We start from the raw sequence: 26,698 nt of genomic DNA, 5'->3' as shown, positions 1-26,698 counted from the left end.
TTTCTCCGGCAGGCGTGAGGCAGCAAAGCGTGTAGAGGTAGAGAGTTAGGACTTGATTCCCAAGTGGATTGAGGGAAGGGAGGTGAGTGGGAGTGCTGTGCCTATCTCTGGGAGAGGAGTGGGGTCTAGTGTGTTAGAACAGGGCCCCTGGGAGTCAGCTCTCCTGGGTTCCATCACTACCATTAGGAAATGGTGTGGTTTTGAACAGTTAAATGTGGTGGGCAGGATGTACTTTCTGTTCCCCTCTCTGGGAGAAGAATGGGGTCTAGTGCTTAGAGCCGATGTGTGGGGGTCAGGACACCTGGGTTCTATACCTGGCTGTGGGTGGGGAATAGGGTATAGTGGTTGGAGCAAAGTGGGGCTGGGACCCAGGATTCCTGGATTCTGTTCTGCCACATTTTTACTAAGTGATGTCAGCCCAAATCACATAATATTTTTTCTTCAGAGGGTCACAGTAGTGAGTTTTTAATTCCAGAGTAGTTTCAGGTTTCATTTCATATTTTCCTAAAACAGCTTTTTTTTCCCTCCCCAGTTTCTGTGTGAAAGACCAGCCACAAAAAGATGAAACTGACTGATTATACTGTGGCAACGAGTGAAACGGACTGGACAGAAAGTGGTGTAGGATGCACAAAGTATATTGAAAGGAGACTCTTACCCCTTTGCTTAGTGGGGTCTAAGGAGGGTGATGGGAATTAGTATTAGACTAAAGTAGTTGTAGACTGGAGGGACTTTTTGCCTACCTTTACAAAGGCAATTTTTTACCTTTCTCTCAGCTATGTTGAAGCTAAAATTTGGTAAGGCCAAAAGGGCCCATTAGATCATCTAGTCTGAGCTCCTGTATAGCGCAGACAACAGAATTTCACCCAGTTACCCTTGTAATAAGCCCAATAACTCACCTATGATTAAAGCCTGTTTTCCAGCAAGGCATCCAGTCTTGATCTGAAGATGGCAAGAGAAGAAGAATCTACCACTTTCCCTTGGGAGTTTGTTCCAATGGTTAATAACCTTCATTGTTACAGGGGCACCTAACTTCTAATTATGGGTACATTTACGAGTGCTCTTTGCAAACATCTGAGGCACAGCAGTGGAGTCCTTCCCCTTTCTAGTGGGATGAGGATTAGTTTAATAGAAAGTCCCTGCTTTCCTAGGCAGTTGAATGGGAGCTAAATTGCATGAGTCATAAGCAGAGCTGCTTGTTTGCTGGTTATTATACTTGACACACAAAATAAGTAATTTCCTCTGTTTTATATTTCTCAGTATTTTTTAACCCCTTTGTAGACCCTGGGTACAGTCAGGAAATAGAACCGCCCATCCCCTGCCACCAACTTATATGTCACATTTGCCCTGTTCACCAGTCACTATTTGCATGACATGCCCTGTTTTATGTCTCTGTATAGACACAGAATAGACTCTATTATAATACAAACAATCTGTGAAGAGGTCAATTCTTTTCCCTAAAGAGCTCACCATTTAAATAGACAAAGGGCAGGAGGAGAAACTGAGGCGTGGAGAGGGAAAGGGACATGGCAGGTTTATAGAAAGGAAGCCAGGCATCCTGAATTGCAGTCTTTTGGGCAATGCTGCCTCAAAAGGGTCTTCTGTTTTCTAGCAGCCATGCAACCTTGCCTCTAAGGTAAATCTAGCTGCCGCCTTTGAGCTCACAAGGCACACAGGGAAGAAGGCCTTGCCCAGAATAGAACTGAACTCTGCATTGAGGCAGGAGAAAGAATGCAGCCATGAGCATATGCGATGTGAGGATAGGAAAGTGTCCTTCTGTAAACCATTTTATGGGGGGAAATCTAATGAATAAAAAAGTTCCATTAAGACAACCAGTAAGTTGAGGTGAAGGAAGGAGACCTGGTGGGAGCTCTGGGATGCGGTGCTGATGGAATCGGACGCACCCCAGGCACACGTTGCGCTAGGGAAAGTGCGGTGGGAACTTTGAGGCATTTAAACACTTGTGTGTTGCTCTCCACTCGCCCTCTGTGGGAGTGAAAGTTTGCTTAGATTTTGATTTTCTTTGCATGGCCGGTGGCTCCAGCTGCACAATGTCATGGAGAGAGCATAGGCCAAGATACATGAGCACCCACCAAGGTGAAATTGATGGCTGTGACAGGAAGATGCAGTTTAGAAGCACTTCCTGTGGACAATGGACGGCCCTGCCTGATCATACTCTTGTTTGCTGATTCACATCTGCTAGAAAGTAGAGAGGGACACCAGGATGGAGCCACCATCCTTTCAGCCTATTTACACTGAACAGGGCAGAGACAGGAAGATAAGTTGTTAGTGGTAACAGCCAGATAGCCGAGCCCTATTTTGCTAGGTTCTGTGCAAAGGAGATGGCAGCCCTTGGAGAGATTGCAATTTCTGTATAGATTCATGCACTCTAGGGCCAGAAAGCACTGTTCGGATAATCTAGTCTGAACTGTACACAGAGGCTGTAGATTTTTTCCCCAAAAGCTAGATTAAAGCATGGCATTTTTGAAAGAGATTTAATCCCCTTTGAAAGACTCCAAGTGATGGAGTCCATCACCTCCCTGGTGAGCTCTTCTAGTATTTAATCACCTTTACTGCTGGGAAATCATGTCCTATTTCACTGTTAAATTTGTCTAACTTCAATTTCCAGTCACTGGATCTCATGTCTTTATCTGCTAGGCCTGATCTGCACTACAAAGTGAGGCTGATGTAAGTCACCTTGCATCAACCTATTTATGCATGAGTCTACACTCAACTTTATTTCCCATCAACATAAGCACCACATTGCTGCAATGCAGTAACACCACCTCCCCACAAGATGTTGAGCCATGGGCGATGTACTGTGGTCTATACAGTGCGAGTGTAGACACTGCATGGCCTATGTGTGCCCAACAATGACTGCTTTGGTCACAGTTGTGAACTCCACTGTCTAAGGGTCACAGAAACCAGAAGCTCCCTCCCCCACCACCACATTAAAACCTCTGTGTATTTTTTAAATGTCTTTTCCTGATTGCCCAGCTTGGCGAGCACATCTAGGAGCTCTCCCTGTTGTGTTCAACTACCTGATTGATGGTGCCGGTTACACACTAGAAGCATTCCTGCCTGGAGTAAACAGGAGATATTGGATCTCCTGGGCCTGTGGGGAGAAGAGGCTGTGTATAAACAGCTATGAATCAGCCATAGAAACATGGACATCTTTGAGAAGATTGCACAGAGGATTCAGGCAAAAGGATACGTAGGGGTCAGCAGTAGTGCTGTGTTCAAGTGAACGACCTGCACCAGTCATACCACAAAGGCCAGGAGGCCAGCAGTTGATCTGGTGCCAAGCCGCTGACCTGTTTTTACAAAGAGCTTCATGCCATACTTAGCAGAGACCCCCACCAGCACCCCACAGACCACCATGGATAGTTCAGTGAATCCGGAGACAGAGACCCCTGTCATGAACATTGAGGAGAAGGGACGTGTGGCGGGGTGGGAGTCTAGCTATCCCGCAAGCCAGGGCCTTTTCAAGACTCCAGTGCAGTCAAGCCAGTCCCACCATCTGAACACAGATGAGCCTGATCCAAGAGAAGGAACTTCAGGTAAGTGTGTGCATTCATTCTGCCTTAAAAAGTTTAAATGTGAAGATGGCACCTGGCCCAACCCTAAGCTAGCAGGACACAGGTATTTGCTTTTCATTATTTTGCTCATACTAGAAGATGTAATGATACAACAGAGATAGAGTGGTTGTCTGCTTTTCATTCCCCTCTAGGTTTAAGTGGGAGGAAGAGTCATGTGGAGCCATTTGTTCATAGGGGTGTCCTCCTGAGAGATCTCATTAAAACTTTCATGGATGTACTCTGCAATCCTCTCCTGAGGGTTTCTAAGGATGGCTGACATATTTCTTCCTCTGTGGTAGGACAGTTTCGCACACAAGTCCACGATGATTTCGGCAGGCACCATTGCAGTCAACAGGCTAGTGGCATATGGGCCCGGGCAACTTCGGGATGCCAGCAGCAGCTCTGCTTTCTGTGCCTTTGTCACCCTCAGGAGTGAGATATCCGCTAAAATCACCACCACCAGTGGAAAACAGTGCCAGTCTGCAGTGCCATTGCTCTGTACTTGTGGAAATAGAGGCCAAATGTTTTTTGTTTTATGCAATCAAACAATTCCCTCCTCAGAGCCACTCCAAAGTTGAAGTGTCAATAAGAGTGTCTGATTTAAAACTTGTATGGGAGTAAGGGAAGGGAGTTCTGAAAATTATCTTTCGCTTTCCGTTGTGACTGTAAATCCAATGAAACATCTGTCGTATCTAGAGCTTTTGCTGTTGTGGCCTTGGGGGGGTGCCCCCTCCACACCTGTGAAATACCTCACCCTGAGGAGGAGGAGAAGAAAGAAGCAAACTAGGGAGGATATGTTCAGTGAGATCCTCCAATCCAGTGCTGCATCGGACAATGAACAGAGGGCCTGGTGGGTGAATGTAGCAGACAGCCTGGAGAAGGAAAGAGTGGACAGAAGACAGGCCCAGGAGTCTGAACAGGAAAAGGAGAGCGAAATGGAGTTGGACCAGGAATTAATGGAGCTTCTCAGGCAGCAAACACAAAGGCTGCAGATTTTAGCTGACCTATAGGACCAACAATCATGGACATGCCCTCCTTTGCAGTTCCTGGAGAACTCCCTGGTAACAGCTCCCTATGCCTCCCAACATTCCATGTGGCATCCTGGGCTGTATCCCTACTCTTCCCACTCTGCACTGGGGGACAGTAAGAAGAACTACAGCTTCACATACACTGACCTGTGAGAGCCACGGCTGGTGTATATTTGGTAGAGATGGACTGAAATGGACACACACGTTTTCTAGCATTCTAATTGTGACATTCTGTTCTGTTAATTTATTTTATAAGTTTGCACTGTATTGGTTTGTAATTGCACATTATCCTTTGCACTGTGTGTGTTACACAATCCATTTTTATTTTTTGGAAATAATTTCATCTTTATTTATTTCATAACATATACAACAGAATGCCTAGTGCTCCTCAAAGCACACATTAATTTTAATTGAACAGGACCATAGGTTCAGTGCAAAACACATTGTAAGAATGATAAATGTACAGGAAGCATTGCATAATTCATAGGTTCTTTAAAAGACAGGGTGATATTTATCATTGTACACCAAGCACTACGCCATTCCTCACAACCCCCTAAAACTTCAGGCCCAGGGACAGCACAGTTCAGCACAGCACATTATTGTGGCAGACAGTTAAAGCCCCCTTTCAAAGCCTCGTTCAGCCACATAGCTCCACGTCGAGCTCTTCTGAAGTCCCCTATGGCTGGCTGTTCAAATTCAGAAGATAGACATTCCAACTTTGCCCTCCACTCCAATGGCAACTCTTCCCCCTTTGTCTCCCAGATAGTATGCAGGATGCATCAGGCAGCAGTAGCCATTGGGATATTTTTCTCACTGAGATCTAGTCTAGTGAGTAAACGCCACCAGCATCCCTGTAATCTTATGACAGCACATGCAACTGTCATTCTGCCCCTGCTGAGCCTGTCCTTGGCCACCTTGACAGCTCCAAGGAAAGATTCAGTGTTACAACTTAAAGAGCCAAGGGAGCAAGAGAGAGGCTGACTGGTCCCCCAGAGTCACTATTGGCTTTTCAACAGCACCAACAGTGGTAATACGCTGGTCAGGAAAGAATTTCCCTGCCTGCAGGTTTCTGAACAATTCTGTGTTCTTGAAGATGTGAGCAGCATGCACTTTCCCTGATCAGCCCACGTTGATATCAGTGAAGTGCCCCGGTGATCTACCAACACTTGCATAACCATAGAAAAGTAGCTCTTTCTGTTGATATACTCTGTAGAAAACATGGCTGGATGCCTTCCTGGAAGATGTTTCAGTCAAGCTGAAATGATTAGGCTCAGTACAGGGGGAAGAGGGTGAAATTCTCTGGCCTTTGTTATGTAGGGTTGCCAACTTTCTACTAGTACAAAACCAAACACCCTTGCCGTGCCCCTCCAAGACTCCGCCCAGGCCCCATCCCTTCTTCAAGGGCCCGCCCCCACTCACTCCATCCCCCCTCCCTCTGTTGCTCGCTCTCTCCACCCTCACTTGCTCATTTTCACCTGGCTGGCTCAAGGGGCATGGGTGTGGGAGCAGGTGAGGGTTCCAGCTCAGGGTGCAGGCTCTGGGGTGGGGCCAGAAATGAGGAATTCAGGGTGCAGGAGGGGGCTCCAGGCTGAGGCAGTGGGTTGGGATGTGAGAGGGGGTGAGTGGTGGGGCCGGGGATGAGGGATTTGGGGTGCAGGAGGGGGCAGGGGCTGAGGGGTTCGGAGTGTGGGAAGGGACTCTGGGCTGGGGCAGGGGATTGGGGTGTGTGTGGAAGTACTCAGGCTGGAAGTGCAGACACGGGTGGGGCTGGGGAAGAGGAGTGTGGAAGGGTGCTCCAGGCTGGGACCAAGGAGTTTGGAGGGCTGGAGGGGGATCAGAGCTGAGCCTAGGGGATGTGTGAGGGCTCTGGCTGGGGGTGCAGGCTTGGATGTGGGACTTGGAATGAGGGATTTGGGGTGAAGGAGGGCTGGGAATGAGGGGTTTGGAGTGTGGGTGGGGGCTCTGGGTGTGGGGGCTCTGGCTGGGGGTGCAGACACTGGGTTGGGGCTGGGGATGAGGAGTTTGGGGTGTAGGAGGGTGTTCCGGGATGGGACCAAGGGGTTTGGAGGGCAGGAGGGGGATCAGGGCTGGGGAAAGGGGTTGGGATGCGGGGGAGAGTGAGGGCTCTGGCTGGGAGTGCGGGCTCTGGGATGAGATGGTGATGAGGAGTTTGGGGTACAAGAGGGGGCTCCGGGCTGGGACCGAGGGGTTTGGAGGGCAGAGGGTTAGGGCCTGGGAAAGGGTCAGGGGTACAGGCTGTGGGTGGCGCTTACCTCAAGCAGCTCCCGGAAGCAGCGGTATGCCCCACCTCCGGCTCCTACGCAGATATGCAGCCAGGCAGCTCAGCACACACCCTAAGCGCTGTTTTCAGACACCACTCCCACAGCTCCCATTGGCCACGGTTCCCGGCCAATGGGAGCTGTGGGGGTAGTGCTTGGGGCGGGGGCAGCGTGCAGAGCCCCCTGGTTGCCCCTATGCATAGGAGCCAGAGGGGGGATATGCCGGCTACTTCCCAGTAGCCGTATGGCACGGAGGCTAGCAGGGAGCCTGCCAGCCCCGCTGCGCAGCACTGCCAACCGGTCAGTGGCCCAGTCAGTGGTGCTGACCAGAGCCGCCAGGATCCCTTTTCGACTGAATGTTCTGGTCAAAAACCGGACACCTGGTAACCCTAGTGTTATGCATTAGGTCAGATTAGATTATTCCTTTTGACCTTAAAATCTATAAATTTCTGCATAATTATCCTCCAATGTGGGTCTATCTCACCATTAAAGTCCCTGAGTCCTACGACCTCCTTTATCTTGATCTTCATGGGGCTAGGCACTAGGGCCATGATTTATTTCTGCATGCACTTGATAATGTCCGAGTACATAGTGCTGCCCTTGGGCAAGATGTTGGCATTTAGGTCCTCGTGGATGTAAGTGTCGCATTTCATGATGGAGTTGTAGGCGGTTTCATGGATGCCAGCTGACTCCCTGCCTGAGAGGAAAGGGGGAGAAAGCACTGTGGGGCAATCTTTAGGAAGCACATGTTTGTATAGTGTCTAACCCAGAGGTCCTGATTGAAGGGTGGGGACCCTAAACCCTACCTAGAGCAGGTAAAAAAAGTTTGATAGAACAGTTTTCTGTTAAACATTTTTTTCTCTCAAAATCTAAACATATCTATTTCAAACATAATTTGTTAATGGAAAAAGTTGGAAGAGTTTCATTATGACTATTGTTTGGGTTCATTTAGTTTTGACTTTGATTTTATATTATTAATTTTAATATATAGTATATAATACATTACAATGAATATCAAAATCAAATTTGAAACTAAATTAATCTAAATGACATTGTCACAATGAAATGGTTTGTACATTTCATGTTGACTTAAGATTCATAGATGTTTAAGGCCAGAAGGGACCACTGTGATTATCTGGTCTAATCTGTCTAAGCCAGGCCAGAAGATGGCCCTGAAATAATTCCTTGTAGAACTAGAGCAGTTCTTTTAGAAAAACATCCCATCTTGATGTAAAAATTGCCAGTGATGGAGAATCCACCCTGATCCTTGATAAGTTGTTCCAGTGGTTAATTACACTCACAGTCAAAAATATACACCTCATTTCCCATGAATTTGTCTAGTCTCAACTTCCAGCCATTGGATACTGACAGACCGTTGTCTGGTAAACTGAAGAGCCCTCTGTATTCAAATTTCTCTTCCCCATGAAGCTACTTCAGACTAGGATCAAGTCACCCATCAACCATCTCTTTAAACTGAACAGACTGAGCTCCTGGAGTTTCCACTCCCTATCTTAATGCTTTGTAGTGATAATATACTATAGTTATACATGTGTTATTATATAATATATATTAAAAGTAATGTTTCACATTTTAATATATCAATGTCAAAACTAAATCAATTACTTTTTTTGAATTTTTGTTTCACAGGAAATTTCAAAATTTCAGCTTTTCAGTCCAATTTGGAATTACATTTTTTCCAAGATGTCTGAATTTCCCGTGGGCTGAAAATCCCAGTTCCCAGCCAGCACTAGCATTGCCACAATACTTTATTTTGATTGTGTGTATTGTGGTAGCGCCTAGGAGCCCCAGTCATGGCCCAGGACCCTGTTGTGCTAGCTGCTATACAGGCCTATTAAATTACAAATAAATAATGGGCCGCGGCCTGAAGGCAGGAATCACTGGGTGAGGATCTCTGGTCTATGTCATGCAGGAGAGCAGACTAGATGCTCCGAATGATCCCTTCTGAAAATCAATGTCTCTGTGCCCCAGTGGGGCAATATTTGGGCATGGAGCCTTTTCAAGCCAGCCCATGCTAGTTGCCCCAAAGCCCTGCATATGATACAATAGGTGCCTAGAAGCCAAGGATTGAATAGGGTGACTCCATTCCTGTCTCACCCGTTAGATATTGTCTCTGCAGGGTAGGGGTCATAGATGTTCATGGCCAGAAGGAACCAGTGTGGTCATGTAGTCTGACCTCCTGCAGCTCACAGGTTGGAGAACTTCACCCAGTCGCTCCTCTATTTTAAGCCCATAACTCCTACTTGGAGTAAATTGTGTCTGGGGATCTGACACAGAGCCGGGGCTAGAACCCAGGGAGTCCTACCTCCCAGACACCATCTGGAGATAAAATCTCCCAAGTGATGGACAGTCCATTGGAGCCTGTTTATAGAAGGACTGAGAGCTTGCACCTGTTCTGCCTCCAGGGCTCACAACCCAATGCCTCTCCACTTGGAGAAGACACAGCACCATTAGCTGAAATCCTTTCTGCTTCCTGATATTTATGGCTCTCATGGAGCAGCACCTCCTTGGCCATAGAAGATCACAGGTACTTTCTGCCCCATTTAAGCTCCTTAAGGATGAGATCCCTGGCTTTCCATAGTGTATGTAAGGGGTCATAGTCTTGTTTCCTTACCAAGAGGTCTTTACTGGCTGCATCTTAGAAGGCTTTGACCCTTCCACTGCTGAGGAAGAGCCATCCCCACTCATAGATACTGAATTTTCTCCACCAGGGGGCAGGCAGGGATGGGTGTGAGAGCAGAAAGGGGACGGTGTATGGCTTTGATCAGACTCCTGGCCAGAAAATGCCCTTCAACTTAGTGCCTCTTTACCTGATCCCTCAGGACTCCTGGGTTCTATCCTAGCTCTGGGAGGGGAGTGTGGCCTAGTGGGTTAGAGCAGGAGGGGCTGGGAGCTAAATCTCCTGGGTTCTACCCCCCAGGTCTGGAGTGCAGTGAGGTCTAGTGGTTAGAGCAGAGAGTTGGAGCCAGGACTCCTTCATGAACTGGTTAAAACACTTTGAGATCCACAGAGGAAGGTTGCTTTGTGCAGCACCAGCCTGGCAATTGGGAGCAGAGAAGCTAGTCCCCCAGGAGGGACGGGCCAACTCAGAAAACTTGGTCCATTTATGGTAGGTCTACCTGGCTTTGCGTTGCACAATGCTCACCCCTGCCCACAGCTGTGTCTCCAACCACCCTTTGCATCCAGCTGTGGCCCACCCCAGCCCCCTGACTACTGAAGGAGAACTGGAAGAGGTAGCAGAAGCACTCGTCCCCATTAATGCTGACTTGGCCATCGGGCAGCCTGTAGCTCTTCTTCAGAGAGGAGGAGGAGGTGGCCGGGTCCCTTTAATTCTCAAAGTCCAAAGCCATGTAATGCAGGTTCTCCTTGATGTCCCACACAATCTCCCGCTTGCTTGCAGAGCCAGGGCTCAGGGCGTGGTCAGTCAGGGAGCAGGGTGAAGGATGCAGCAGGGATCCTGGACACTTAGCAATGGTGCAATCAGAGCTGATAGTGGCTGGCCAACTACCTGCCCCATGGGCTCCCATCTCAGCTTGGGAGGAAGGTGAGGACTCAGCAGAGTGGCAGGAAGATGGGGTTTGGATGGGAGTGTGTCCTAAGAAGTGTTGGGAGAGGCCTTGAATTCTGATATCTCCAGGTGCTCATGACCAGAATCCAACCCTGGGGGCTGCGCTCTGGGTTAGTCTAGAGCATTGGTGGGGGCCCAAACCGTATGCTGGGTCTGCAGGAATGGAGGCAGCAGGAAGTATGTGCTGGCTCCACTCCTGCAGTTCTCCCCCACTTCCATGTTCTCCCGCTCTGGGGCTGCCCAATATCTTCCCTGAAATCTGAACTCTCTGCTCACTAAAACAACAAGGAGTCTGGTGGCACCTTAAAGACTCCATGTGCTGCAAGGACCAGAACCCCACCCAGTGGCAGTAAGCGGTATTGCACCCTGCCTGCTTGCAGCAGCTCCAATGCCGCCCCCAAACCTCCCCACCTCCCTAGACCTAGAAGGCCGTCCCGGTCTCAAGTACTGTATGTCTCTCTCGTCCACCCAGCCGCTCTCATGTCCACCAGGAGCCCCCACCTGTGGAGGTGAAGGAGTAGCCACATTCGGTCAGGATCTTCATGAGGTAATGTGGGGGAGCTGACTTGTCTGCTGTAACAGCATGATCCTAGCACTGGACAGTGTGAGGATGCACTGAAACTGACTGCTGTGGGGTCTGAGCCCTATGCCAACATATAGAAGGCATCATGCCACGTGGGGGAACTGCCCCATGCCCCTGGGTATGATGGAGCATCGGGCACATTTTCAGGAGCACCGTGAGAACAGAGTGCGGGCGTGCGTGCGGCACCACCCCAGTTTGGAGTGAGGGGGTAGCGTGCAGAGTAGGAAGCCCCACGGTCCCTGTGGGGATAGGATGGGGGCACCATGCAGTGGGCGATGTCCCAGGGACTCATACTGGATGTGGAGAACCCCACAGTACTGAGACCAGTGCCGGGTTTACAATGGCTCCATGGAGCTGGGCCCATGCTCAGAAGGGGCCCTGGCCTGCTCTGCTTGCACTGCACCCTGAGACCCCACTGGCTCCCCCTGCCCACCACTTGCTTCTCTCAGCCTTCCCGCCAGCTGGCTGAGGACTCCTCTCCGCCCCCTGGCCCCACCCACTTCTCAGTCTCAGCCATGTGTGTGTGTGTGGGGAACAGTGTGGAGGACTTGGCTGAGCTCCAGGGACCCCGGCCGGGGGCAGGTCCTGGCCTGGCTGATTGCGCCACTCCTGAGGGGCTGGAGTGATTCCCGGCCCTGGAACCAGCCCTGGCTGCGCTGTTGGCTCAGCCCGGCAAACACAGTCGCCTCCCAGGCAGGGCCGGTGAGTGCGGCCTGGAGGCAGGGCTTGGGGGAGCGGGTCTGTGGGGAGTATGGGGGGGTGCTGGGCTGTGAAGGGGCGGAGAGGATCTGTGTGTGTTGGGGCACTAGGGAGTGGGGCTTTTGTGGGGGATGCTGGGCAGTTGTGGTGGGGCTGAGGGCAGGGGTGGTGTTGTGCAAGGCGCTCTGCATTTGTGGGTGGATCTGGGGAGGCGCTGGGCATAGTGGGTCTGGGGGGATTCTGGTCATAAGGAGTCGGGGGTGTTGGGCGGGGGGGCTGTGTGGTGTGGCATATGCCCACCCCCGAAGGGAAGGGGCATGCCGGCAGCACAGGGCTGGGCAGGCCACTGTGCATCTGGCGACTGCCGGTTTGTAAATAGTGCCCTCACATTGGGTGGAGCAGGGCCGCCTCGCCATGCCATGCCATGCCATGCCATGCCATGCCCCATTGCTCTGGATGGCCCCTCGCTCTGGGGACTGACCTCCCCGCACAATGCTCCATTGCCTCCATGGGGGCCCACAAAAGGTTAATCCGGCCCTGACTGAGAGGGGTGTTGTGTGATGGTGGCGGCTGCCCCAGGGGCGAGGCGAATGAGGCACTTGCCTTGGGTGCAGAAGGTGAGGGGCGCAGAAAGTCTTTCCTTCAGTGGCAATTTAGCGGCAATTTGGCAGCAAGTCCTTCTCTCCGAGAGGGACCGAGGGACCCGCTGCCGGATTGCCGCCGGTCATTCGCAAGGGAGGGGGCGGCACATCCGGCTCTTCGGCGGCAATTCAGCGGCGGGTCCCTCAGTCCCTCTCGGAGGGAAGGACCCGCCGCCGAATTGCCAACAAAGAGCCGGACGTGCCGCCCTTGTCCCTTGCCTCGGCCGCAAAAATCCCTAGTTATGACTCTGCCAGGGGGCAACATTGGGCATAGGGGTCCCCCAATGCTGTGATGGGGATGCTATGCAGTGGGACGGGGCATCCTGGGCCCCATGTTCAGTGTGAGGCCCCCAGTGCTGTGATGGGGCTTTGTGCTTCTGCACTATGTTGGGTGTGGGGAATATCCCTGGCCCTGCTGTTAGCCAGTGGGGTGGGGGTCCATGTGGGGGGTGCCATGGCCCCCTGGCTGACATGGGGGGGTGTCCCTGTGGTTGGGGGGCACCTTGGTCCCCACATGGGACTGGGGAGGAGCCATGTAGTGCAGGGGGTGCTGGGACCCTGGCTGGGGGAGTTGTACCATGTATGGGAATGCCCTGAACCCCATATTGGTTCGGGGGGTATACAGTGGGGGGATAGCCCTAGCGCTGGATTGACGGGGGGGAACCTCAACCATGGCATGAACTCAGGGATCCGACGCCACTGGAGGGATTTGGACCAAATTGTTGGGCGGGGCTATTCCCCGCATGACTCCTCCACCTGAAGTGACGTCACCCCCACAAACTGATCGAGCCAACCCAGGCCACTTCCGGTCCCCGTCCTTTATAGCCAGCCCTTTTTCAGCCGTCACTTCCGACCCGGCCGCCATCTTGCCTAGGAAGGACCCGCTGCCGCTATGTCCGTGTTCCCGGTGCTCCGCGCGCTGCTCCGCCCCCGCCTCGCGCCGCCCGCTCGCGCCCTGCACTCGTACCCGCCGGAGAGCCGCGTGGGGCCGCTGGTGAGGGGGGTCCGGGGCCGCCCTTCCCAGGGGCTCGGGGCGCTGCTGGCGCGGCAGGAGGGAGCCGGGCTCGGGGCTGGCCCCGCTCTGCAGCGCGGAGGCCGCGGCCTGGGATCGCCTCTCCCTGGAGAGCCCGGCCGAGCGCCAGCCCTGGGGGGAGCAGCGGAGCCCGCCCGGTGCCTGGGGGGCGGGGACAGGGCCCCTGCTGGCCCAGCTGCTGTGTCCTGTCACCTGAGCTCTGCCTTCTTCTCCCCTTCGCAGGAGACCGTCATCGGCCTGGGAGCCTTCTTCCTGGCCTTCATGGTGCCGTCGGGCTGGATCCTGGCCAACCTGGAGAGCTACAAGAAGCGCGACTGAGCGGGCAGGGTCTGATCCGCGCTGGCTGCCCGGACCCTGCGGCTCGTAGGCCGCCCAGCTGGACTCCCTGGCGGGGCTCGCCCCCACCCCCACATTCCACACTCGGCCCCTGGGGCTGCTAACTTATTCCATGGCTCCATGTAGAGCAGCGGTGTTGCTGCCATGGTGGGGTGACTAAAATCCGTTACAATAAACCCTGTTATAGACACTTAGCTTTGAATTGCCGCCTCTTCTTCCCTGGCCATTGACCCTGGGGGGATAGACCCTGTACCAGATCAAATGGTTCCATCTACTTTGACCCCTTCTTGGGGAGGGTAGGATTGTACCCTCTGGTCCATGCCTTCCCAGGCCCCTACATCTAGGTGTAAATGGGCAAAGGGACAGTAGCCCAAGATACACTTGGATTGTCAACCCCTCTCCATCTGTGCATTGGCCTTAACTTGTACAAACCCTTTGATCTTTTGTCCTTGGGTCTGTCCAGTCTCCTGTGGGTTCAACTGATTGGTGGGGGCTGCTGGTGCCTTAATCTCTCAGTACCAACTCCCTCTGGAGAAAGGAGGGGGTTTGCCAGGAATGCAGCCCTCAGACAAATCATAGGCTCCTTCTGATTGCTAGGGTCTGCAACAGAATTCAAAGTAGCACCTGCAGCTGCTGGGTGAGCTGTGGGTTTGCAGGACTCTTGGGTTCCATGGCCAACTTGGCTAGTGCTGCTCTGTGAATAGTCATGTCCCCTCTGTACCCGGTTTCCCTGTATTTGCAGTGGTGATAATTCCTCCCCTTCTGGGTTAGCATTTTAAGACATTGGGCTAGCTCAGGAGTTGCTCTCTAGCTCTTAACTTTCCCTCTAGCAGGCTGAGAAGTATGGCAGATGGAAGCCTTTTTTAGCCTCAAGCTGACCCCCATCCCACCTCTAGTGGAGAATCCACTCAGGAAAGTCTGAGGCTTTCTGACCCTGGCTGGGGGGATCAGATGAAAAGGGCCAGAGGTGGAGGATCAAGTGCCTGCAGCCCCAAGCAGGGAGAAGGGTATGGAGGAAGGATCCCCCTTGAGACTACTTCATTCTTAATGGGCTGCTCTTGTGGTTAGGGGGCTGGCTTCCCAGCTTGCCAGAGGATGGGTGTTGTCTGTGCACCCCTCTTCCCAATAGGCTGGGGCTGAGTACAGTGGGCTGCCCTTTCCTTTTAAGTTGTCCCATGCTGGGGTAGGTTGGAATTGTATGGGACCTCCCAGCCTATACTACAGAGGAGATGGCAACTTTCCCCCAGCAGCAGAGAATTAACCTGAGGGCAAAATTCCTCTCCCTTGTGCCATTTCAGTTGCACTCAGAGACCTTAACTTCTGTACTGAACAGCAGCTCCACTCCAGAAGCTGCTCCTGGGCTCCTCATATGCTGTGCTGACAGGATGACCCAGCAGTAACAAGGGCAGTCCTACTCAACTAGTTATCACTGTCCCATAGTATGTGGAAGTCCTGGGCTGTGGCAGGGCAGCTAAGCATGAAGGATGCCATGGGGTCATCTGCTAATGCAGCAGGCAGCAGTAGCAGCTTTTTCCTCTACCCTTGACCAAACGGGATTAGGCTGGGCAGGGCAGAAATGCCAGCTGAGAACAGAGCTTGATTTCCCCGGATGCCCAGCTCCCTGCAGGCTACATGCCCAGCACCCCTATTATATTTGCAATCCATCACAAAGGAGATGCACCCCATTTGAATGCAGTGGGCCAAAGCAGGAGGCCTGAATGCACCAACCAAGCTGCAGCTGTGATTGTGTTACTGGGCTGTTACTCTTGCAGGTGGCTTGGCTAGGGAAAGCATTTTAGTTTAACATGTAGGGGGCAGAAGCAGCCCAGCCCCACCCTTCTCTTCCCATACTAGTGGCCCTTTTCCTGATGGGGAGAGACCGAGACTTTGATTCATGTTCAGATCCATAGTGGCAGGTTTCTTTGTTCTGATCCAGGACTGAAATTAACCTTGCAGCCATGCCCCTCACCCTTGTGCCGTAACACCCCATCTCCCTACAGCAGTTGGTTACAGTTGGATCATGGCACTGGAATAGCAAGGAGCCGGCTAGAGTCTCCTTAGATGCAGGTAGTGCTTCTCTGTGCCCAGGAGAGGTGGTTGGAGGAGAATGGCACAGATCATTTAAGGGGCTGGAGGAAAGTTAGATGAGAGATCCTGTAACTAGGCTCAGGAGTGGGTTGGGTTAACAGTAAGTACCCAAATGGGTAAATGCAGTAGATCCCCCTAGGGCTATTTTGTGCTGCTAAGCAAGTGTACACTTGCTTAGCAGCACAATGTGGGGGATAATATTCCCCAAGCGATGGGAGCTTATGCATTTGGGATCATTTGCACCTGGACTGGCCAGAGCAAACCAATCAGCCTTCATGTAGCTTTAATTTGCAAGGCCCCTCACACTGGGTAAGTTCTCCCTGTTTCACACACAAATCTGAGGCATATGGGTGTATGTCACTGCTGCTCACAGAGGGAGTTGGGTAGAGAACCAGGATTGGAACCCAGGAGTCCTCATCCTGGAGCTAGAGCCGGTTCATGCCTATTTTGCAGCTACTTGAGTTCAGAGGCTGCAGAGTGCACTGATCAAAGCTTTCCAGCTTGCTAGAGATCTCTCTGAAACATGCTGCCTTTGGCAAGGAGATGGGACCGTTCATATAGCTAGTGGATTTTATTTTCTACACTGGAACCAGGAGGAACCAATCAAGGTCAGGGCCCCATTGTGCCAGGTGCTGGAGACACGCAGTGAAAAACAGTCTCTGCCCCAGAGAGTTTACAATTGAAATAGTCAAAGAATGAGAGGGGAAGAGTCACCCCATAGCTCAGTGGCAGAGCTGGGAATAGAACCCAGGCATCCTGAGTCCCCATCCAACATCCTAGTCACTGAAAGATCTACAGAAACTAATACAGAACTCTTCCCCTTTGGAAGAAAGTGCTGCCTGCTGCAGGGTCTAGACTTACACCCAAAGATTTCTAAATCCCAGATCTGCTCTATCTGCTTCCCCTGGAGGTGGAGTAGGATCTGAGATGGGGGCAATGGGGTGGATGGGCCTATGGCCCCACAGAAAGCTTGCCCACTCATATGCTAGGCCAGAGAGATCAGCATTTTAATTCTACCTAAGAAACCTTAGTTACATTCCCCCTCTAATACTAGACCCAGAAAACCAGGATTATTCTAAACATCCCCCAGAGAAACCAGGGAGAGTTAGACACTTCATGCCCCCTTTATCTAATGTGGAACTGCCTTGCCAGACCCCTCCTTCCCAAGGGGTGGAGCTAGCTATGCAGCCAATGTCGTGTTGGGATAGCTGGATGGGTCCTCAAATCCCTGTTGACCAAAGGATACCATCCTGATGCTGATTGGCTGGATGGTTAGAGAAATAGCAGGAGTTTGGAGTAGGTGTGACTGAGGCAGTTGAGAGGGTGCTAGTATGGTAAGGAGCCTGTCTCTGTTGAAGGTCCTAGTGTTTTGATTGTTGGGGTTAGTTGGTTGTTTGAGCTTGTTTAGGATATTCTGGTTTTGCAGCTCTGGTTCACTAGATGATTTGTTCAGAGAGGGTGGGATGTGTGTGTGTGTGTGTGTGTCCTTATCTGGACTTGTAAGGAACTTACTAATTGTATCCTTGCTCTGCTTTGAGGGCTCCTAGCTATTACAAAAGAGAGTGCAAGGTAGCTTTTCCTAACATAGGGGAGAGGGAACAAATCATAGGGATTGCCCTACCTTTGATTTTTGTCACCTGAGACTAGTCCCCTCTCCTGTCTACATGATGCAGGATATTGTGAGCCCTGCTTAATGTAAAGTGCTTGGTGCCTCCCTTCTGTATGCTAGAGTCTCATCAGGGGAAAGATTGGTTTGTGTGGTGCCACCTGCAAAGCTAGTGGGGAAATGTGTTTGCCCTGGCCTATTTGTGCTAGTGCACTGTGCTCATGCTGCATTGGTGGAAGTGGAATGCCTTGTGGGGAGACATCAGCATCCTTTGGGTGGGCCACTTTGTAGGAAACTGTTGCTGTGTGTTGTGGAGTGCCCACATATCCCTGGGTGGCTTCTTGTGCCAGCTAGATTGGCTGCGAATAGGCCTGAGGTAAAACCTTCCTGAGCAGCTAATGGGTCCTGGAGGGCTCTGGGAGAGCAATCTGAAGACCCTTGAGGCCCCCTGCAAATTGATTCCTCCTGCTCTCCTATCCCAGCCTGTGCACACCCACCAGCCTCATACAAAGCCTGATTTCTCTTTTCCCAACCCCCCCCTCCCCATGCATCTCTTTACAAACCTTGATCCCTCTATCCTAGGTCCTCTGGCAAACACACATGTATCTCCAGCCACTATCCCCTCCTCTTCTCCCAGAGGTAGGTAGCTGCCTTACCTCTGTGGCTCCTAGAGTGTGGGTGTCTGGCTTGTAGGATCCTAGGGGAGGAGGGTAAGACCCATTGTACCCCTGACCTAATCTATCACTGTGAGTGCTCAGCAGCTGTGAAAATCAGGTGTCTGTGGGTGTAAGGTAGTTAACACTGATCTTATGCGTACAGCTGGGTGTTAACTAATGGGGTTGTTCCAAGCCCCATGGCAGTATTCCTGTAGCTGCTGCTTCAGGGCCATGGCTTAAGCTAATGTGGCTCTTCTCTTCCCAAAGCCAGTGGCAGTGATTGGGTATTGGCCACCAGTCACAGGTTTTGGAAGCTGCAGAGGGAAATGGTAAGTTGCCCGTTGGGCTGCCTGTAGTGCAAGAGGCTGCCAATGGGCTGGGTGATGCGCATGGTGTGACAGGCGGGTGAGGCCAGAACACAGTTATACCAGCTGATGCTAGGGTCCTGTGCTGCAGCATCAGGCTGGGGTGTATTAACTCGAGTGGTGCATGTAAAACACAGGAGGTAATTATTCTGCTCACTAGGCACGATGAGGCCTCCGCTGGAGTCCTGCATCCAATTCTGGGTGCTACACTTCAAGAAAACTCGAGCATGGAGCAGAACTGTAAAAATAATGCTCAAGGCTTAGAACAACTGTCCTATCTGGACAGGTTGAAAGAACCGGGCATGTTTAGCCTAGGGAAGAGCAGATTGAGGGGGACCCAAGTCTTCAGAGGAGTACAGCGTTGTTATAAAGAGGATGAGGATCAATTGTTCTCCACTGAGGGAAGGCCAAGAGGATGGGTTTGCAGCACTGGGTGTTTAGGCTAGTGTCACAGATCCAGTTCCCCTGGCCCAGAAAAGGTGCTCCCATGGGACCACTTAAGAGGGCAGGGCAGCACCTGGGGCCGGAGAGGGTAATGGAGAATCGGAGTTCCAATGCAAGAGGGACCCTGGGGTCAGTCAGGATACCTGGTGAGATAGTCAGTCAGGGGCAGGGACAGGGGAGTGCTGCTTGAGCCAGAAGGTGTTTCCTGGGGATGGTTGAAGGCAAAGAGGGCAGCAAGGGGGGGGGGGGGGGTTGTGGACTGACCTGCCAAGCCAGAGCAGGGCTGAAGCTGGAGGAGGCGCAGCAGAGGGAGTTGCCTGCTGGCTCTAAACTGGAGAGCCCAAGCTGGGGGTCAAAGGCAGGGGAGCAGCAGAGGGGCTCTCCAGAAAACTGGACCTGGGGAACTAGTGAGAAGGCTGGGAGAGTAGGGGCAGGTATGATCTCCCAATGGAGAGGCTGGGGGGTTCCCAGTGGGAAGAGCAGGATTGCACTCCAGCTGGAAGGCCTTGGGTCACCATCCTGGTAGGTAGAGAGAAGACCCACAAGGAGCCCAGGTGTGGCAGAAGACATGGGAGTACGGTGTGGAAGGACTCCCAGCAGCAAGGCTGGTGTGGTTGCCTGCTCGGAAGAGCAGGATTTTATGGACCATGTCCACCAGTTATGGGAAATGGCCTGTTTGGGACTCTTCTTATAGACTGATTTGCACTATGGGTTCAATAACAAACTGCCCCCAAGGAAGGGCATTGAAGCAAGAGAGACTGAAGTGGAGTCCATGAGAAGGGAAACGGAGGGAAGTATATTTGTTGGGCTGTGGCCTGCTGCAAAAGGACACTCTAACTCTAAGGGCAGTTAAACTCTGGGGCAGGCATCCAAGGGAGGCTGTGCCTCCCCTGGCATGGGAGGGTTTTAAGCAGGGCCGGCACAACCCATTAGGTGACCTAGGCGGTCGCCTAGGGCACTACAATTTGGGGGGTGGCGACTGTGGCAGTATTTTGGCGGCAGGACTTTCTGCTGCCTCTGTGGGGGGTGGCATTTCGGGGCGGGACCTTTCGCCACCTAGGGCAGCAGAAAAGCTGGTGGTGCTCCTGGTTTTAAGACTAGGTTGGATAAACATCTGTCAGGGATGGCCTACGTTTATTGGTCGTGCCTCTGCATGGGGGGGACTGGACTTTACCTTCCAAACCCTATACTACTATGAAATCTGGTTTGATCTTGCCTGCCTCACTGCAGCACTGTGACACTTGCTTGCCTGGAGACTTCCTCCCAGCAGAGTTGGGGTGAGGTTTTTGTTTGGGGATTTTTTTGGCCAAAACCCTTTGGGTGGAAAAATGTAGATTTGGCAACACCAGAATGTTTAGCAAATTCATGCTGGTTTGGCAAATTGTTTTTTGGATGGGGGAGGAACCCCAAAAATATTCAACCCCCCCCAAAATATTTCAACCCATACTCCCAACTTTTTCACTTCAAAATTTTCTTGAATGTTTTTAAAAAACTGAACAGGTAGAAATAGCTGAAAATGAAACCAGTTATTTGACCCAAATTAATTTTTTACTTTTTGGCAAAAACTTAACAAAAGTAGAATTTTTTTGATTGGGTCAAATTAATTTTTGCTTTGTCTAGAACTGCCCATGAACAAAACCACACAGCAAAGTGTGTGTGTGTGTGTGCGTGCCCCCAGCGGTTGCGCCACTCCATGTGGTTTGCTACCCATGTGTGTGATGTGGCTATGGTTTTGGAGTCTCCCCGGACAGCCCATGCAGCTGGAGGCAATGGGGAATTTCTTTCCTTAATGCACAGTTGGCCCAGTGTCACCTGGGATTTTCATGAGCCTCAGAGTATCACTGCTCTAGAACCAGAGGTACTGGGTTCTATCCCAGTGGCTGATGCACCATCCAGGGCCGTCCCATTGAACCAGCCCTGAGCGTGAATGGTTAGGCTCTGAGATGGGTCCCCCTCTTGTTTTCCAGACCCAGAGAGATGCCACAGCCCGCTACAGCTTCCCACTTTCCAGGATCATGCCACTTAAGGCCATGGCTGGTGCTGGCAGCTGGTGGGAAGATCCCAGCACCCCGGTCAGAGTTGGCGAGCCGAGGGAGAGGCCGGCGTGTCTCAGGAAGCACTTGAGGAGCCAGAAGGAGAAGCAGAGCATTGCTGAGCGGCTGGGCCTCGGCTTCACCTTGGTGCCCAGGAAATCTCCCCTGGGCTATTACCTGGGCAGGCTTGTGCCCTCCAAGACCTGCTCCTTCCGCCGGAACCTGCCTGCGGAGGCCAGCCTGGGTGTTGCCTGGCAGCCTGTGGTGCACTCTCCCAACACCATCACCTCCCGCAGGGCTTCTGCAGGGGCCTGGCTGGCTAGCGCTACCCTGAAAACAGGCCGTGCCATGGACCACACCCAGCTCAGGGGCAGCAGGATCCTGCTGCCTCCAACCAAGCCAGCTCTTGGTAGAGTGAGACCCATCCCCTCGCCCAGAGCAGTGATGCCATTTGAGCCTCCCCGTCCTGCGGCCTGGGAGCCCAAACCCACCAGCAGGCACAAACTTGCTGTGGTCAAACCAGCTGTCAATGCCAGGAGGTGAGTGGGGTGCTGCCTGTTTCATCCTGCACTGGCACCAAGGCCCTTCTGCCCAACACAGGAGTGTGGGGGTAATGTGGGGGGGGGCTCCTCTTGGCAGCAGTCATGATCCCCTTGCCAGAGGGGCAGGTTTGACAGCAAAGGGGGGGGCCCTGCTATTAACCCCATCAGCAATGGCATATCCTGAGTCTCAACCCAATGCATTGTCCTCCCGCTGAGTCCAGCTGGGTCCAGTTCCTCCATGTACCTCTCAAACTAACAGTTGGGTTCAGAGAGCTCCTGTAGACCCCCAGCTTGCACTAGGGCAGCGGTGCTTTGCGGGCAGTCTAGATCGTCAACCTCTGTGGCAAAACCACAGATATTTCAGTCCTCTCCAAGGCCATCTTGTGGTGCCGTTTGCTTGAAATTTGGGGTGCAGCTTTGCAGGGTGGAATAGGTCTCTTGGCCTAAATTCAGAGTATCTTGGTCACAGGGCTCCTGAGATGCAGCCTCCCCCCAAAATGTCCTGTGCTCTTCTTTGCTGAGGCTTGCGTCTCAAACAGAGGGGTGGGATTAAGGGGGTCTGTGTCTAGGGAGATGTCTTACTGTAACACCACCCCTCCTCCTGGAAGGTGGGAAGTGTTTTGGGTGGGCACTCACCCCTTGACCCGCTCTTCCCCCCCAGGGCTCAGCTGGCAGAATGGCAAGCTGCCAAGGGCAAGGTGCTGAAGAGACCCCCATGTGTAATGATCCCTGCTCCGCCCAAGAGATGCTTGTCCAAGGAGCCCCCTGTCCTGTCCTCCTGGACCACCATAACGGATGAAGAGGAGACGAGATCTGAGCCAGACCAAGCCAGCCTGGCAGTTCTGGAGCAGCCCAGCCAAGCTGGCGAGGTATCCATTCCATGCCTGGCTGGATACAACTCGGGAGGAATTCACTGCAGGGGAATTTGTGGGGCGGGGGAGGTCCTGCTAGTCCTGGAGCAGCAGGGGAGTGTGTCTGGCTGTGGGTGTAGTGGAGGGGTAGGTTGTGGCTGGGGGTGTGGTTGGAAGGGGATGGGTGCAGCAGTGCTGGGAGCACAGTTGGTGGGAAGCCGTCTGGGGTGGGGGGTTAAGGGCAGCAGGGGTCATGGATCTAGCAGTTGGCACTGGAGTGAATGGTCAGGATTTTAGGGGGGGGGCACTGGTGGCAGCACAAGGAAATATCTGGCTGGAGGGAGCAGGCTGTGCTGAGTTGGGGGAGGGGAAGGGACTGGTCTGGGATGGCAGAATTTGTTTGAGGCAGGGAGTGGGCTGTGCAGAGTCCTGTGGGGCAGGATCAGAGGGTCTGTAGTGTGCTTTTGGCTGTGTGGGAGGCTTGAGAGGTGTGCCAGGCTGCCACTAACCCTGCTCCCATCTGCCTCTACCCCCAGGGCGCCCGCAGGGAGGAGGCGGTAGTTCCATGGGACCCAGCGACTCAGGGGCCCCAGGACTCAGTGGAGTACTGGGTCCATCTCCAACAGCCTGCAGGGGCTGCTGGGCACGCCAGCCCTGCTGGCAAGGGGCCTCAGGTGAGGCTCCTCTGCCTGCCACAGAACCATCCCCCTCCCCCCTGCTTAAAATCCATATTGATGCTGCAATTGGCTTGAACTCTGGGGGGCTGCTACAGAGGCCGAGGTAGATCCTGTGTCATGACTTTGAGCTGGCTTCTTGGTCGGGGGTTCCTGAGACATGGCTCCCCCTGTGTCCTTTCCTGTTCTGAAATCCCCTGGCAACCCAAGGGGATAGTTCCTAACAGACCTAACTCAGCCCCTTCTCAGGGCCAGTGGCTCAGGCTTTGGGGGATTAAACTCTGGGGTTAACAAGGAGCCTGGGGCAGTGTCCTGGGTTTGCTCCTCTGTGGGGACCAAAATGCTCTGTGCCCCTATTGCTGTATTGCCTAAACCTCTGACCCTGTCCTCTTGTGCTCTTCATCAGTGCTTCACAAAGGAGGTCAGTGTCCCCCTCCCCATTTTACAGCTGAGGAAATTGAGGCACCAGAAGGCAAAGTGACTTGCCCAAGGTCCCCTAGCAGAGCTGGAATAGAATCCAGGTGTCCTGGGTCTCAGTCCAGTGCTCTAGTCACAAGGCCTCCCCTAGTGTGGATGCAGAGTAGAAAGGTGCTTCATGCTGGCATCATTTACTATCATCCAGGAAGGGGAACAAGCTATTCCAGGATAAGGCCTTTATACTACATTAACTGCATCTGCCCTAGGACTTGTCCCTATGTATATGCTTTTTCTAAACCCCACACCCTGAGCTGATAGCTGTATGGGACAGTCTGCGTAGAATAGGTGGAAGCTGGGGGTGAGCCCCATAAGCTCAGTGGGGTGTTGGGCCTCACCCGTGTCCTTTCTCTCGCCAGCATCTAGCAGATGAGCAGTGTGGATCAGCGAGGGCTGTGGACAATGGCAAGAGACTCCTGTATGCATCTAGTAAGTGAGCCCTATGGCTGAGCTGGGCCCTGGGGCTGGGCAGATGAGTCCTGAGTGGATCTGGGTTTTCCTGCTTTAGGGTCTGAATTCAATTGTGGGCCTAAGTGTTGCCTTACAGAGTTCACTGGGCTCAGCTGAGATGACTTAATGGCGCCTTCAGGTCTGGGGCTCCATGATGTGGCTCCTGACAGAGCCCGGGGCCTAAGCAGAGTAGTGGTGGGTTGGTCCTTGGGTAGGTGACTGTGTGCATCCTGACCCATGTGCCAGGATGGTGTCTAGGAAGCAGTGTGCATCCGAAGAAGTGGGCTGTAGTCCACGAAAGCTTATGCTCTAATAAATTTGTTAGTCTCTAAGGTGCCACAAGTACTCCTATTCATTTTAGGAGTCAGTGGTTGTGCCATTGTGCCACTAGGGGGTGCTGTGTTGCTGGGGGCTCAGTGTGGGTGTTTTCACCTGAGTCTGTGCTGACCCCTGTGTGATGCTAAGAGGTGCTGTGCTGTGGGGGGTGCTGTGTGCTCCCAATCAGTGCCTGGCACTAGGGCATGCTGAGCTGCTGGAGGTACACTCTTACCGCAGAGAGTGATGGTCGAATACTGCCTGGCACTCTTCCAGGGGCTGTGGGCTGGGCTGGAATAGGCCTGTATGGAAGAGTTGCACTGGTATTGCTTTCCAACATTGCAGGGATGCTGATGTGGATGGAGGAGCTGGCAGCTCTCCTGCCTGTATGGGGATGCAAGTGACTAGGCAGAGCTGTGCATGGCAAAACACCCTTGTTAGGGTCCCTAATACTTAGTTCCCAGCCAGCACACTGAGGCTCCCCGCTGAAGATGTGGGATGGGGTGAGGTGGATTCCTGGGAGGGGATCTGTGGGTGGATTCCTGGGATGAACAGTTCCAGCTCACTGGTGGGTACCTGGCCTGCATGGTCCACCTCTACACCAGCTAAGGAGGGGCTGGGGGCTTCCTAGCATGTGATGACGAGCAGGCTGGGGTGGCAGTGATGCTGTGTGAATGAGTGGGGTGTAGGGTCACCAGACATCCCAATATTAGAGGCTTTGTCTATATATGCAACTATCCCCTCCCCACCCAGGAAAAAAATAGTGTTCCAATTTTTGACACTTGCTCTCTGGTCACCCTAGTGGGGTGGGATGGCAGCTCACCTGGGAAGGATGTACACTGGGGGAGCTGGGAGGGACAAGCAGCAGATATGCCTATCCTGAAAGGTGGCTGCGTTGGATTTGGTGCCTGAACTGATGCCCCGATGGTGAAATTATCCCTTTGTCTCTAGCGCTGCAGATCAGTGTGTGGAAGAGACTACCCAAGCTGCCACGCTCTGCCCCTCACCACTCTTCTCTGGCTGCAGAGTGAACCCATTGTGCCACTGGCCTATATCCCTTGCTCAATCTGCCCTGGCTGATCTCTCCTTCCCAAATTCTTCTCAGAAGAGATCTCCATCCTGTCTGCATTTGGAAGCTCCCAGGACTGTCTCTTTAGCCTCCCAGTCATGCACAGCCCCCTCAAAGCAGCACATGGCATGGGGTATTTCCTGTCCTAGCTGTTGAGGACCCTTGTAGGGAATCTAAAACATTGGAACCCTAAAGAGATGTTTCATGACAGGGAGGGGACTGAACTAGGAGAAGCTGTAACCCCCTAAAAGGGCTGCAGATCTAAATGTCTATCATTTTTTACAGTTGGATCAGAATTCCAGGATTGCTCCCTTCTAGCTTTTATATCTATTGTCTGTCACCAAGCTGTTTGCAAAGGCATGTTTTATGTAACCTGTACTGAATTCTTCAATAAAGTCTTTATTAAAGATTCTACGTTGTGCTAGAAACTGTGTTAAGCTGGACTGGAGGAGCACGGTGTATTTAGCTTGTGAAAGAGGTGGTGAAGGGGTAACTTGATCAGTTGATAAGTATCTCCATGGGGAAGAGAAGTCTCATCTGTAGAGAGGATCGAAACTTCCTTTTGGCCTGACTTGGAACAAAAATCAAAATGACCAATGGAATTTTTGTTTAGGAAATAGGTAAATTATCTAGTTGAAGAGCTTCCCTTCATCTTGCAGGTCTAATCTAAATGTGCATGATAAAAATACTTTATTTGTTTGAGCATTCTTTCAGCGAAACTGGTGATACATTCCTGTGAGATGCTTGTTTGGTTGGAAAATGCTGATTTAACCAAACAGTTGCTCTGTTGGAGACCTTTTGACCAGCTGTCTTGATATAGAGGGCTCTTCACTCTGGCAGACAAAGCTCTAACAAGAGTCGATGGCTGGAAGCTGTAGTGTTACAAATGCAGACTAAAACATAAGGTGCAGATTTTTAACAGGAGGGTAAATAACTGTTTGGAACAGCTACCCAAGGTCTGTGGTGGATTCCCTATCACTGGAAATCTGAAATCTCTTGGGTCTCTTTCTAAAAAGTCCTCTCTAGTTTAAGCAGGAATTAATTAGGGAAATTGTATGGACAGTTACGAGGGAGGTATGACAACATGGCAGTGGTCCCTTGTGGCCTTAAAGTCTGAGCTGATCCATTGAAAGAGGGCAGGGAACCAAACAAACAACTAAACAATCCAGTTTGAAGTGAAGGTCACCTCTAATCATCCATGTCTAGACCTGCTTTGCAGCTTGGAGTTCTGGTCCAATGTCAACTCAAAATACAATTTCTCTACACACTGTAGGGGAGAACTAATGATGGGTTTGCTTAAAGTAGCAATAGTTGGTTCTAGTCTTGCGCCGCCCCCCCCTTAAAAAAAAAAAAAAAAAAAAAAAAAAAAAA

General features: G+C 52.0%; 2 protein-coding genes and 1 long non-coding RNA gene across 8 annotated transcripts in view; all 3 read left to right on the top strand.

Annotated features, from left to right (window-relative positions):
* NAA40 (N-alpha-acetyltransferase 40, NatD catalytic subunit) overlaps nt 1-4,935 on the top strand; it is a 33,975-nt gene extending 29,040 nt beyond the window's left edge. The window contains exons 10-12 of one of the 6 annotated variants that reach the window (XR_004646412.1): nt 13-82; nt 533-3,557; nt 4,272-4,935. Coding sequence is in view for 2 of the 6 variants with exons in the window: in XM_034775411.1 (XP_034631302.1) it covers nt 13-35 (23 nt within the window). In the remaining 4 variants the exon portion in view is untranslated. Of the gene's footprint in view, nt 1-12; nt 83-532 lie in introns of all 6 variants that reach the window. The other 5 variants (XR_004646411.1, XR_004646410.1, XR_004646409.1 and 2 more) reach the window with 5 other exon arrangements.
* A 6,632-nt stretch (nt 4,936-11,567) lies between these two features.
* Nucleotides 11,568-25,720, top strand: LOC117881043 (cytoskeleton-associated protein 2-like). Its single transcript, XM_034777852.1, has 6 exons — nt 11,568-11,753; nt 20,887-21,491; nt 22,156-22,363; nt 22,882-23,019; nt 23,853-23,922; nt 25,210-25,720. Exons 2-6 carry the CDS (start codon nt 20,935-20,937, stop codon nt 25,287-25,289), a joined length of 1,053 nt encoding a protein of 350 aa, XP_034633743.1. The 5' UTR covers nt 11,568-11,753; nt 20,887-20,934; the 3' UTR covers nt 25,290-25,720.
* Nucleotides 13,220-13,954, top strand: LOC117881044. The gene is made up of 2 exons (XR_004646676.1): nt 13,220-13,385; nt 13,647-13,954. It is a non-coding gene; the product is annotated as an uncharacterized LOC117881044 (long non-coding RNA).
* Nucleotides 25,721-26,698: the final 978 nt, after the last annotated feature.

The sequence above is a fragment of the Trachemys scripta genome, chromosome 7 (genome assembly GCF_013100865.1).
Source record: "Trachemys scripta elegans isolate TJP31775 chromosome 7, CAS_Tse_1.0, whole genome shotgun sequence".
NCBI classification, from domain to species: domain Eukaryota; kingdom Metazoa; phylum Chordata; order Testudines; family Emydidae; genus Trachemys; species Trachemys scripta.
The sequence above is the reverse complement of the archived record's forward strand: the minus strand, read 5'-3'. Positions and strand labels throughout refer to the sequence as shown.